This window comes from Hemibagrus wyckioides, linkage group LG06 (genome assembly GCF_019097595.1).
Source record: "Hemibagrus wyckioides isolate EC202008001 linkage group LG06, SWU_Hwy_1.0, whole genome shotgun sequence".
NCBI lineage: Eukaryota > Metazoa > Chordata > Actinopteri > Siluriformes > Bagridae > Hemibagrus > Hemibagrus wyckioides.
The window spans coordinates 12,002,762-12,016,416 of NC_080715.1; the positions used below are offsets into that span (position 1 = coordinate 12,002,762).

The 13,655-nt window shown below is 43.2% G+C and overlaps 1 protein-coding gene across 4 annotated transcripts in view; it reads left to right on the forward strand.

Moving 5' to 3' along the window:
* Positions 1 to 13,655, forward strand: part of hdac4 (histone deacetylase 4) — a 170,106-nt gene that overhangs the window by 125,398 nt on the left and 31,053 nt on the right. For all 4 annotated transcript variants that reach the window (XM_058391174.1, XM_058391176.1, XM_058391177.1 and 1 more), the window contains 6 exons: positions 1,258 to 1,451; positions 5,533 to 5,742; positions 6,729 to 6,915; positions 7,524 to 7,657; positions 10,542 to 10,644; positions 11,500 to 11,546. In XM_058391174.1, the coding sequence (XP_058247157.1) occupies positions 1,258 to 1,451; positions 5,533 to 5,742; positions 6,729 to 6,915; positions 7,524 to 7,657; positions 10,542 to 10,644; positions 11,500 to 11,546 (875 nt within the window). The remainder of the gene's footprint in view (positions 1 to 1,257; positions 1,452 to 5,532; positions 5,743 to 6,728; positions 6,916 to 7,523; positions 7,658 to 10,541; positions 10,645 to 11,499; positions 11,547 to 13,655) is intronic.

The window sequence follows — 13,655 nt, forward strand, 5'->3', positions numbered from 1 at the left end:
GCTTTCACAGGAGAGCTGGCAGGTGACCAGTCTGTGAATAAAACAGAAGAAACTCCTAAGAAAATTCTAAGTTGAAATGCACACCTTAAATATACCTCTCTTTCTCTTTTTTCAGTGGCTCAGGGCTCAGAAGAGAGTGTGATGTATGTCAGCTTACTCAGGAACATTACACCGTACTGCATTGCGTTTTCTGTCAAGTACAAATCAGCGTTCTTAGCCAAGTGAGCTGTGTATTTATTGTCAAGCCACTTGTATTTATTTAACACTTTTAAAAGACCAGACTGGTGTTTTGGTTTTTTTATTTTATTTTTTATTTTCACACAGCTCTACTGCTGCCCTGCTGGTGCATTATGCAAATATGAACCTCATAGATTTGCACGATACATATCGGCACACCCAAACTGCCACTATTAATGATTAACCTATTTGAATATTTTAGATATTATCAGCATGCATAAAAGATTCTGTGTAGTGCAGGTATAACTTCTGGTGAAACCATGTCATAATTTCCATACACTGCTACATTAAGTGTTACAATATGATGACACATTAGATAAATGAATAAAGGAATGAATGAAGGAATGAATTAATGAATGAATGAATGAGAACATGAGAGGAAGGATGGTAGAGGGGAGGGATCAATGGGAGGATGGTGAATGGATAAAATAATGAGATGTTGGAAGGATATTGGACAGGGTGGATGGAATGATGAGAGGATGGATGGATAGGATGGTCTGAATGGATGGATAAAATGATGAGAGGATGGATGGATAGGATGGTCTGAATGGATGGATAAAATGATGAGAGGATGGATGGATAGGATGGTCTGAATGGATGGATAAAATGATGAGAGGATGGATGGATAGGATGGTCTGAATGGATGGATAAAATGATGAGAGGATGGATGGATAGGATGGTCTGAATGGATGGATAAAATGATGAGAGGATGGATGGATTGGACGGATGGATGGATTGGATGGATGAAATGATGAGAGGTTGGATGGATAGGGTGGATGGACGGATGGATGAAATGAAGAGAGGTTGGATGGATAGGGTGGGTGGATGGATGGATGGGATAGGCTGGATGGACTAGATGAATGGAATGGTAATAGGATGGATGGATGGGTGAAGTGATGAGAGGATGGATGGATGGATAGATGGATTGATGGATGGATGGATGGGTGAAGTGATGAGAGGATGGATGGATAGGGTGGATTGATAGGATGGATGAAATGATGTTCGTGTGTGTGTGTCCAGGTCTGAGCAGTCTGCCCCTGCAGTCATCCTCCATCCACAAGCTGCGTCCTCACCGGCCACTGGGTCGAACCCAGTCAGCACCGCTGCCCCAGAACACACAGGCCCTACAGCAGCTCGTGGTCCAGCAGCAGCACCAGCAGTTCCTGGTCAAACAGAAACAGCACTTCCAGCAGCAGCAGCTGCACATCAGCAAGGTACAGTACATTCCCTCCATCTCTCCATCCCTCCCTCTGTTCTCTTACTTTCTCTCTTCTTCCCTTCCCTTTCCTTCTTTCAGTTCTGTCTCTCCCTGTAGTTCCCTTGTCACTATGGCAACCAGAAGGATGCACATCCTTTATTTGGTCACACCGGAAGCTGACTGAGTGTGGCTCTTTCCGTGGGTGTGTGTGTGTGTGTGAGCGAGAGGGAGAGAGGGTGTGTGTGAGGGTGAGTGTGTGTGTGTGTGCACGTGTGCGTGCGTGTGTGTATGAGGGTGTGGGTGAGCTGCTCTCTTAATGTAGCGTCATGAGATGAGTGTGGGCGTAGAGAATTACTCCAGTGAATGATTTTTTCCCCCTCATTCTTTCTTTCTCCCTCTCTGTCTTTTTCTCCTTTTTTTTCTTTGTCACGCTCTCTCCCTTTTATCCTCTCTCTGTCTTTTTCCTTCTCTCTCTCTCACTCTCTCTCTCTCCTCACTATTTCTCATTTCTCCCTTCCTCTTTCTCCATTATTGATCCTCTCACTCTGTCCCTGTCTATTTTTCACTATCTTTCTCTCTCTCCCTCCCTCTCTTTCTCTCTTTCTCTCTAACTCACTTCTCCTCTTCCATTATTCATCTCTCCCTCTCCCTCTCTCTTAATCACGCTCTTTCTCTTACTCTTTTTGTCATGCAGTTTTCCCTCCATCTGTTTTCCTTTTTCTGTCTCTTTCTCTCTTTCCTGCTTTATCCTTATTCATCTCTCTGTATCTATTGCCACCCTGCTCCTCTCTCTCTCTCTCTCTCTCTCTCTCTATCTCTCTCTCTCTCAAATTCATGCATTTTAGATAACAGCTGTTGCAGGAGCATTAAGTAGACAAAAAGGGGAAAAATAATAGCCCCCTCCTCTGCTTGTTGTGTGTATGTTGTCTGTCTGACGCAGTGTACGATCTGGAGAGGACCGATGTCGTTACCACGATTTAGCCTCAGGATCTGCACCCACACCCACACACACACATACACACACACACACACACACACACACACACACACACATACACACAGGATGGAGATGAGAGGTGGCTTTCGTAAGCAGGCCGAGCTCCCAGGATGAGGAGAAGGCTTCATTAAACAGCTCTTTTCCTGGAAGTGGCATCGTTTGCCGCTCGCTCTGCAGACGTTAAAGGAATGTAATACCTCTGTGGCATTTCCCCTGTTTACTTCCACAGTTAGGAACTGCTGCAGGAGGGATATGTGCACCACACTTACAGCTAGGAAGCATTATAGTCTCATACAACTGCATTTCTGCATGCGTATCTGCTCTGTGTTTAGTTTGCACTTCACTTTACACATACGTGTAGCTATTTTTGAAGCTAGCCGCTTCATGGAAAAAAACTTTACTACTCATTCTGAGATCTGTTTAATCTTTTATTTAATCTGTTCACCTTTTTTTCTTTCTTTTTTTTGTCTCTCTCTACTTTTCTTTCACATTGTGCAAAGAGCAGCTTAATCACTACTTACACAGCCACTCAGCCACGGTGAATTTCCACTGTAAATGAGTAAGAATGTGAAAAGAGCAACAACAGAGTGCGCGCGCGAGAGAGAGAGAAAGAGAGAGAGAGAGAGAAAGAAAAAGAGGGAGAGGGGGTGCGGAAAGAAAGAAAATTGAAAAAAGGCAAAGTTTGTTTGGAGAACTAAGGACAGGGATGCGGCATTGCCAAGCACTCTGACGTCAAAGATGTTCCCTTGGCTCAGAGCCACAATGCTGTGCTGTTGCCAGTGTTGGCTCTAGTTCCCCTGTGTGTGTGTGTGTGTGATCTTGCCGTGGCGATAGGGCAGGAGGCAGTTTCTCCAGAAAGCAGGCAGATTCGAGGGTGGAGTGTCAGCAGCCATAAAAGAACAAAAGCCTCCTGCATTTCTTCCCCCATATCTCTGTCCTCCCCTCTTCTCCCTCGCTCTGCACTCTGTGTTATGACATGCCCTTGTTTCAGTTTCTCAGCACAGGAGTTGCGTGTTTATTGTGAGATCATGTTGCTGGCTCGTGTGTGTGTAAGCCGTTTCTCATGGTGTAGTGTCTGAAGAGCTCCTGTGGCGAGATTCACCTTTGCGCTCCTCAGTTAACCGATCCTGCACCGCTCCTGGAGCGAGAGCCGACGACTCTCACAGCCTGCTGACTCGTCAGGCTTCAGCACTGCTTTTCTGTAGTTAATTCTCTGTAATTGCTTCTCTGTAAATAACGCTGTGGAGCGTTAGCGGTGCTGACAAAGCCCGCCGAAACAATGCGCTTTATGGAAACCTTGTTCTGTTGAGCGAAGGAAATCGGAGCAGAAAACCTTAAACACGTCCGCGGCCATCTTTAGATCAGACCCGAGTCTAATTTGTGGAAGATCTGTTCCCCATGTGTATCAGACAATTCATAGATGTCTGATAGGATCAGTTATTGCTCTCCTCCAGTTGTGTTGGTTGGCAATGGCATTACCTTTCATGCACAATAAAACTTCACCATTATCACTTGATCACCAATTTGTGCAATATTACAGTTCTACACTCTTTCCCCCTAGGATTAATAAAGTTCTTTGAATCTTGAATCTTGAGGCTCAGTGGTTAAAGCGTTCAGAGGGTTAAGAGTTCGAACCCTAGTGCTGGGTCCTTTGTGCAAGACCCTCAACTGCTCCTGTCTCAACATTTAAGTCACTTTAGAATAAACCATCAGCCAAATATGTAAATGTAATTGTGTTCACATGGCCTGTGGAAAGCATGTGTTAGCCTTAACAATCAGAAATCAGTGCTTATGCAATAATAAAGACCTAGCACCCTATTTCACATCTTTTGTGCGATGCTCAATAGGCACATGGCTGTAATGCAGTACATGTGACCGTGTAGACGTGGGTTTTTTTTTTTCCTTTTTTTTTTCTAGGCTTTTAGTGGCTTCAGCAAAACCTTTACATACATAAAAACCACAGAAAAGAAATGTAGTGAAGCAGCAAAATGCTTTTTACAGATACAGTAAAAAGCACCGTTACTCTGCAGCCATCTGCTTATCTTCCACTGTGATATGGCGACGCGTTATTGTTATTTCAGCTCTCCGCCACAGTGTATTGGAGTGGAAAGTAATGAACATGGGTGCAAAGTGCAGACTTTCAGCTGTAATTTGAAGGTATTTACATTCAAATGAGGCGAACGGTGTAGGAATTACAGTTTTTAAATGCGGTCTCATATGTTTTTAAGCCACCAAAAGTTATTGGACTATTGGCTTTTTGGTACGTTGTTCTGTTTTTAATTTCTTCCACAAATAAAGATTGAGCTGATTTCATGTGCATAGTGATGTGACTGCTGACAAGAGCTGCAGGACGAAGATCGAAGTGTACAGGGTTATAATGTGCCGACGTTCACATTAAAGCCAAATGCTTCAAAACCCATTGGACGGAGCTTTACAGTACAGATGGACAATAACCCCAGGCGTACCTCGAAAGCAACCCGAAACTTTTTTTCCAGGCAAAAGGTGAGGAATGTTCAGCTATGGCCAAGTCAGTCACCAGACCTGAATCCACTTGAGCACGCATTTCAGTTCCTGAGTGTTTTAAGAACAAGCAAGAACTAAAGACAGCTGCAGTAGAGTCCTGGCAGATCATCACCACAGAAGAAATCCATTGACTAGTGATGTCTAAGACAGCCAAACGATTTGCAGCCAAGTGTATAGAAAAGACTGTTTCATTTAAGGAGAAGAACCGCATATGCAAAGTGCTGCAATTCCTATAATGTTTCGCTTGATTTGGATGTAAATACACTTCAATTGAAACTGGAAGTCTGCACTTGCTCCAGTATACTGTGTCAGAGAGCTGAAATCATTTGGTCAAATCCCAAATATGTATGAGTGTATATCAAATATTGTTATATAGACCTGATGTCCTCCAAATGCAGCAAGTTTCAAAGCAGCAGTTACCAGAGTCTTGGTTTATAGACCATTGTTCAGATGACTCAGATGCTCTGACAGCCAGGGGAAGCTCATGGGTGCCAGTACAGCATGATTTTAAAGGATGATTGTTCATGCAAGTTTTTTACTCACTCGTTTCATTCATATATGTTTTTCGTCTTTGTAGATTATGGCCACTAAACCAAATGAGCCAGGCAGGCAGCACGAGAGTCACCCGGAGGAGACGGAGGAAGAGCTGAGGGAGCATCAGGCTCTGAACGACCCGGCCGAGGGCCTGCCGCGTGGAGTCACCATCAAACAGGAGCCTCCTGATCAGCTGGAGGAGGAGCTGCAGCAGCGAGAGAGACAGGCAGAGCACGAGCTGATCTTCAGACAGGTCAGGCACCCGAGAGAGAGATGTGCAGATGGAAGAGCGTTGCTACCAAAAATATTCATCTCACCTTTTAAAGCCTGAATGCTGGCTCGCGTTTCAAGAATTTGTAGTTAAGATGTACCGAGGCATTACTGATTACATTTCGTCTCAGTCTGCTGTTGGCATTTGAATGTGTACTGGGCTGTATAGCAGTTTTTTGGCTTAGGCTTAAAAATAACTCAGACACCCACACAGTCACGAATGAACCTACAGACGTGCACGCACACACCACCGTGTCTCAGCACGCCCCCGCTCCACTGAGGCCACTAGCTTTAACTGTGTGTTTCAGTCAGCAGGAGAGAGCTGAGGTTTAGGAGCCATGATGTGTGTCTCTGCAGTATCCATCTCTCCACACACACACACACACACACACACAGTGATTTACACAGGCTTTCAGGTTAGTGACAGCAGAGGAAGGCATTCTGGGTAACGTAGCATCTATATGCCAAAATCGGCTTGCTTTATTCAGGGTTGATGGGCAGGTCTGGAAAGCAGCCAAACGTTAAAGGCACTCATTTAAAAATATGGTTTTGGAAAACATATGCATATTATTTTTTATTTACTAAGGTATGTTAGATATTTGCTGCACTAGTGTACCTAATGCATATCAGAGTTCCTGCTTTCTTCTCCTTTTTTTCTGCACAGATGATAAAAATAGCAAGAATAACACTAAAGCCGCGGAAAATTTCTTAAGATCATGAGACTGAAAGTGTTTCTGTAAAAATAGTGAAAAAGTTTTGAACAGGTCCCTAATTGCACATAGGGCAATATTGGTAATTTTTTACACTTTATTTCTGCACTTGTTTGACACTTTCCTTGTTGGAAACTTGGCCCAATGTTATGTAAAGATCGCCATCTTCTGGTAGTGTTTAGTAACTACAGGTTTATTCAAGACTTGTCTTTGTGCAGAAATCCCAGTATGGCTGTGTTTCCTCTCTGTCTCTGAGCAGCAGGCTCTCCTTTTGGAACAGCAGAGGATCCATCAACTACGAAACTACCAGGCATCGATGGAGGCTGCTGGCCTGTCCGTTACTTTACCAGGGCACCGCCCACTGTCCAGAGCTCAGTCCTCTCCAGCCTCTGCCACGTTCCCCATTGTAGTGCAGGAGCCTCCGGCCAAGCCGCGTTTCACCACCGGTCAGTACCACCAGCACATTTATAAAATTAATCCAGTAAGACTCAAAGAGAAAATGAAGGACAATGCAATGAGAAAATGGAAAAAGTTCATACTTGTGTCCTTCCTTTTTCACAGCTCTGTGTCAACATCTGTGTCTGACTTGGTTGGCTTAGACTAGTTTTAGATAGCTTGCTTTTTACAATCAAAAATCAGTATCAGACAATATCAGGATCTCTCTCTCTCTCTCACTCTCTCCCTAGTACCCCTTGTCTGTTTCTTTCTCTCTTCTCTCTGTGTGATTAATGGGTTATTCTTGCAGTAATCTTGTTCTCAGCTGTCTCTGCGTCTCACACTCTCGAAACATGCTGAAAGGATAAACATGTCTTTACAGGTCTATACAGTTTGTCATCAGACAAAAAAAGATCTGTGAGTGTGATTCAGAGAGAGAGAGAGTGTGGGTGTGTCCATATATTAATTAAAATCTATTCTGATAATCTAGTGTTCATGATGGTTGTATTAATAAAGTGTATTTGTGGTTTAACAAGTTGTTTACATGCTTAACTTATTAGTGCAGCTTGGATTTGATGATGACGAAACTGTGTGTGTGTGTGTGTGTGTACACTCACAGGGCTGGTGTATGATACTCTAATGCAGAAGCACCAGTGTATGTGTGGCAACACTAACACCCACCCAGAGCATGCCGGCCGAATCCAGAGTATCTGGTCCAGACTGCAGGAGACCGGACTGCGCAGCAAGTGTGAGGTAGCAAACTTACAACACACAATAAAATCACTCAAAACCCCTCTCACTGGTTTATGGAGCTAGTAAACTAAGAAGGAAACTTTATTTGTAAGGAAAGTACATTCATACTTAAATGGCGGGTATCCAGGGTCCGGGTCTCATGGAGCTTTGCATAGTCTCCTCATGTCCATGGATCTCCGCTCCCCTCCCACGTCTCAATAACACACCAGAAGCATGATTGGATACTCCTCATTGCCCCTAGACATGGGGGAGTGAGTGTGTCTGGAGGATAGTCTCCAGATTCAACCCTGTCAGGATATTTCATGAAAGAATAATACAATTCTGACTTTTACCGAAGCGATGACTCGGGTGATTTTGTTGGTGCAGTGTTTTTTTCTTGTCTCTAGAGGGTGCTACAAAGCCACGGTCACACTGGTCAAAGTCTGTTAGTCCATCCCAGTATTCATACTCGAGTGCCAAGTCTGGCCAAGGTGTGTCACATAATGACCGCATTGGTTTGTCTGAGCTGGAGATCACATTAGTATTGAACGTCTGTTATGGTGTCAAGAGCTCTTTATGTTCCTGCTTTAGGGATACACGCTTCAGACTATTTTTCTGTCACGCATTGTACACTGTTAACACTGTGCTCTGGTTGCTAAGCAACATGACAGTTAAATATTATACTGTTTTATGGACAAGAACCTGGCTTAAGTGTAAATGTTATTGATTATAGATTTAAAACCTAATCAGATTTTAGAATCAGAACCATCCATTGTGGACAATTTTATAGATTGCGTGCAAATTTTTTAACATCAGACCCATTTTTTTTTTTTTATGTATAATGTGTGACAATGAAGAATTTCCCAAAATCTTAGCAGTTTATCGATGTATTGATATTTTATCATCATCTTGGCCAGCTCTAATCCTGATGATGAATTTTTGGGCCACAGAAAGAACAGTCTTTAGGTTATTTTAATCGCCTCAGATGTTCCAGGATGAGTTTTCCCTCCACGATGAAGTTTTAATCATTCAGTCGTGAAAAAGCCTAAAACCCCAAAATGAGCGCTGCTGCACAGAGCACTTTTATAGCCTCGAGTCCAGCGTGGTGAGACTCAGCGTTTGCGAGGACACCTGCAGTGGGTCATTCCTCCTCTCTGGCATCATGCAAACCACTGACGTGCGGTGACTAAGCCCGAGTTTAATAGCTCTAACTGGATCTAATCTTTCCCACCACGCTCTTCTCCTCCTCGGTGCTCCATTGCGTCACGGCCATTACAGCCAGTCGCATAGCTGCCGTCTCTGTTTTCCTACAAACAAACAAGTAAACAAGGCACAGCAGCATTAGCACACCTCCCTCTCTCTCTCTCTCTCTCTCTCTCTCTCTCCCTCCCTCCTCCTCCTCCCCGTCTGTCTCTTTCTGCATGGTATGGGAAGTGGGTGTATTTAGCTCGTCTGTGAGATTGTTTATTGTTCTGGGAGATGGGAACACAGAATTGGGCCTCAATTAAAGGCAGTCACGACTCTAATACCCCCTAATCTACAGCAGGGGGGCCCTTAAAGACAGTGGAGCCATTTTAAGCTGCTGCCAGCCACAGCTCGGGCCCCTAAGGACCCTTTTTAACTGCGTGTGCTAGTTAAACCCAAGAGCTAACCCACCCTCCACTGCTGCAGGTGTCATCATAGCTCACATACACATACATGTACGTGCAGCTGAGCGGTTCTGGCTCGCTCAGACTCCTCAGAGAACCCCTCATGGTCTGGCCGAATGCCACAGCGCACGTTATTTCCTGCTCCAGCACTTTGTTCTGGTGCTGAACACATCCAGGCTGAAACCTGATGCTATGTTCTTACACACTGCTGCAGACTTCAACAGAACTCGTCAGGGAGAAACGACGCGGTTTTGATTTCATGATAATGTGCACAACGTTAATATTTATATTAATAGTGGAAGATGTGTTGAGTGTGATGAACTATTCAAGATGCAGGCCAAACGTCACACACCAGAATATAAATATTACACTGATACGTGTGTTAGATTCGCATTAGCTGTATGAATAGCTCTCCATCTCTGCTACTTTCTTATTTTTCTTAGCAATGTCTCTACACGTGTTAAGACAGTATAAGATGAAATCGTGGTTCTAAGTTTTCCTTCCATTTTGTTCATCAAACACTAGCTGAGACCTGATTGCAGGTAAGAGCTACAGGAGTTAGTGGAGAAGTTTTAAAGATGGACCGCCGCTTGATTTTATGGCTTGATAGTTGGATACTGTACATAATTTGTATGGAATTGAAAATGAAATTCACTTCAAATGTCAAATGTCGCTTGCTGCTGTTGCTGATAACTGTGGCTTCGTGCACATACATAAATCATGAAGGTCCATCTCCTGCTTTGTCGAATTAAGGGATAAGGGTCTTGCCCAAGGGTGCAGCATTGGCAGTCGGAAGCCTATCCTTCAATTTGAACCCTAATCTACCACAATACACCTCTCACACACTCCTAGCAGTTTTGCAATTTCTCCATTTTAAAGGTGCAGTTTGTCAGAATTATTACTAGAATTGGAGTAATCATATACTGAAGCAGTTCGTCTTATTCATTTCCTAATTAAAAGCGTTACATTTTTCTGGCTCCTCCCGCTGCTCACTTTGCCTCCTCCCGTTATTTATTTATCTGTTTACTTATTTATTTATTTTAAAGAGAAAAAAAAACAGCAGATCACATTGGGTATGTAGTTTCTACAAAAAGGAGTGATGCATTCAGGGTAAAGTTTTTAATTGCAGTTGCAGTACACCTCACAGGCAGCAGAGGGCTCTGAAATTTACAGATTGCTGTTTTGAATAAATCATTTTTGTAAGATACTTAAAATTGATGCCAATTGTGTGTGTGTGTGTGTTTGTGTACATACAGTGTATCCGAGGCAGGAAGGCCACACTAGAGGAGCTGCAGACGGTCCACTCTGAACCTCATGTGCTGCTCTACGGGACCAACCCACTGAGACAGAAATTAGACAGTAAGATACACACACACACACACACACACACACACACACACACACACATACATACACACATATGAATATCTGTATACAAATGCCTTGCCCTAGGTGAAAGAAAGGAGGCGTTTTAATGATTCCTTCTCACAGTGAATGTGTGTGTAGCCAATCAGCATTCCCTCCCACCCACTCACACCCTCACCATCTCTCTCTCTCTCTCTCTCTCTCTCTCTCTCACACACACACACACACACACACACAAACACACACACACCACTTCCCCACTAATGACACTGCTGCCTCTGTAGAATTAGGCCTGTTTTCTGCTCTTCACACTAGACCCAATTCCTCCGCAAAGCTTGTTTTCCCAAACAGCACCATTTCCCCCTTTTGGCTTTCATCAGAATTGAATGTGCCCCAGAGCTGTCTGTCAGGGCCGCCAGGGAGCCTCACACAGTTTTCCATGACTTCAACCACTGCCATGCTTTTCATTCAGTGATCAAACAACATTCAACGATTAAACACACCTCCCATGTGGTTTATCATTAGGTCCAGTGCTGCAGTTGATCAACACACACACACATTCCACTCTCTCTTTCTCTGGCCTTCTCTCTCTAACTTTCTCTTTTTCTGTTCCTCTCTCTCTCTCTCTCTCTCTCTCTCTCTCTCTCTCTGCACTGCGTGAGAGCTCAGTGATGGACAGAGTGTTCTCAGAGCGAGAACTCTACCTGTCAATGTAGTTTTCACAAAATCAGACAGACAGTTGGGGGCAACACTCACATTACCAACTTGATGAAATCGGTACTTTGGAAGACCTCAGGGGTCCGCAAAGGTGATCATCACCTCTTTCTCTTTTTCTCTCCTCCTCTGCAGGCTCTGTGACACCCATGTTTGTGAGGTTGCCCTGTGGGGGCATTGGGGTAAGTTTTTTTCTCTCTCTGCTTCTCTCATTCGCGTGTGTAAATAATGGGACTGTTTGTTCTCCAGCGAGCCCCCCCACCCCCGAAACTCTAGCGGCAACAAAAACTGTTGCTGTGCTTTCCGCCGAGCGGGTAATTGTGTCCAGATGTTTTCTATAAACAAGCTGTGTGTGTGTGTGTGTGTGTTTGTGTGTGTGTGGAGGTGAATGCAGTGGAGGGAGGGATAATCTTTTGTCTTCTGAAATACTGTGTGTGTGTGCTGAGACAAGGTGTGTATCTGTGTTGCACTATGCTTGCTATGTGCGTGTGTGTGTGTGTGTGTGTGTGTGAGAGAGAGATCTTTCGGATGAACGGATGGCCGCTTCTCCAGTGCTGAGGGAGCAGAGCTGTGTCTATTCTGCAGTCCAGAAACTGTGTATTTTTGATGGCTGTTTCCTTCCATGTCTAAATGAATAGGCCAGCGTTTGTTATCTAAACTCCATCCACCACATCTGTAGTGTTTATGAGTTACCACACACGAGCGTTTCATCAGCTTCCCCTGTCCTTGGAAAAATGCACAACTCACTCATAATCAAAACATGTTAGTGGTTTAGTATTTATTAACATTTTTATTGTTTGTGTAATTGTAATAATATGATACTGTGTGTGTGTTAGGAGATTTCTGGAGGTTTTTATTTATTTATTTCTTTATTTTTTGGGGGGAGGCCATTTTTGGAAGGAGTCTCCAGTGTCAAAGCTTGAACTGTCTCACTTCAGGACATAGGGCCTGTGTAATTTTCGGACCATCCAAGTAAAAGTAAAATGAGCTGCTGCTGAAAGAGCAGGACTTTATAGCGTTAACAGGAGAATAGCTCGCTTTGTGAAACAATACACTGTAACTCTGTTTCTATATCGTGTCCATAACTATAAACTGATTTGTTAATAATTCAAGAAATTGCAATAATTGGCTAATTGCAATGCGGCATAAGAAGAATAAAATTCCTCAGGATGTTCGGTTATTAGAAAAATAACGCTTTGCTATTTATTATTTCTTATAATTGCGCACCCCTTGATGATTTACTCCTTATCTATTTAGCAGTTTATGAAATTACATTTTCCAGTCTATGTTCATAAAAGCTTTTAACATTAACATACATTTTGTAGTTGTGGTGTTAGTAGAGATACCATGTATAATACCACGATTTCTTTTACGGTACTGATACTGACACCTCGAGCAAGTAAACCACTTCTTTATATATTATTATTATTATTTATTTATTTATTTATTTATTTGTTATATATTTATTATACATTATTTTTCTTTTCTTTCACTGCCACAAAAATTAATTAGTGATTTAAATAGAAATATAATAATTTCTAACAAAGGAAAAACAAGTGTCTGTAAACATTTCCTTTTCCAGTCTTTTGTTATGAACTATGATTTGCGATATGTTTATTCCTCAATATTTGATCCACTTTTAAAAAGTTGCCTCTCCTCGCTGTTCCTCTCGGAGCATGTCGGCGTATAGCATTTATTAATGAGCTGTAGCTGTGGGATGTGAGTGCTGGAGTAATGAAGGTGTGTATATGATGTGGCTAAGGGGATGTAGGTTAACCCCCATCAGCGCTGTTTGCTGGGTGATGAATAGCAGGCGGGCCTGGCGGGTGCAGCTTGGTGAGAAACAGAAGGTCTCTGGACTCTTTTATGGAAATGGAACAAAATTGTTGTCTTCCTGCGTCTCCGCAGCTAGCCTCCGCTCTGAAAATTAGCCTGTCAGAGTCAGGAGAGACTGCCTTTCTTCATTCCAACACCACCACCCCCTCACCCTGCCTCGTCCACCCCACCCCACCCCAAATCTCTGTCCATTAAGAGGCACTTTTACCTTTTTTTTTTTTTTCCCCCCTCTCACACACTATTTTGTTGCCTGTGTTTACTCAAACATGCACATAATACACATCTCCCTGCTCTGTGTGATCTGTCAGTATACACTCTTCTATTTTTCCTCTTGTGCTTGCTCATGTATCTATTCCTTTTTATTCAGCCACTCTCTTTCCCTTGACCTCGCAAGTTCTCTTACTTGATTTTTTGTTTTTTTATAACTGTAAATTCACCACAGGCTTGTAATTCAT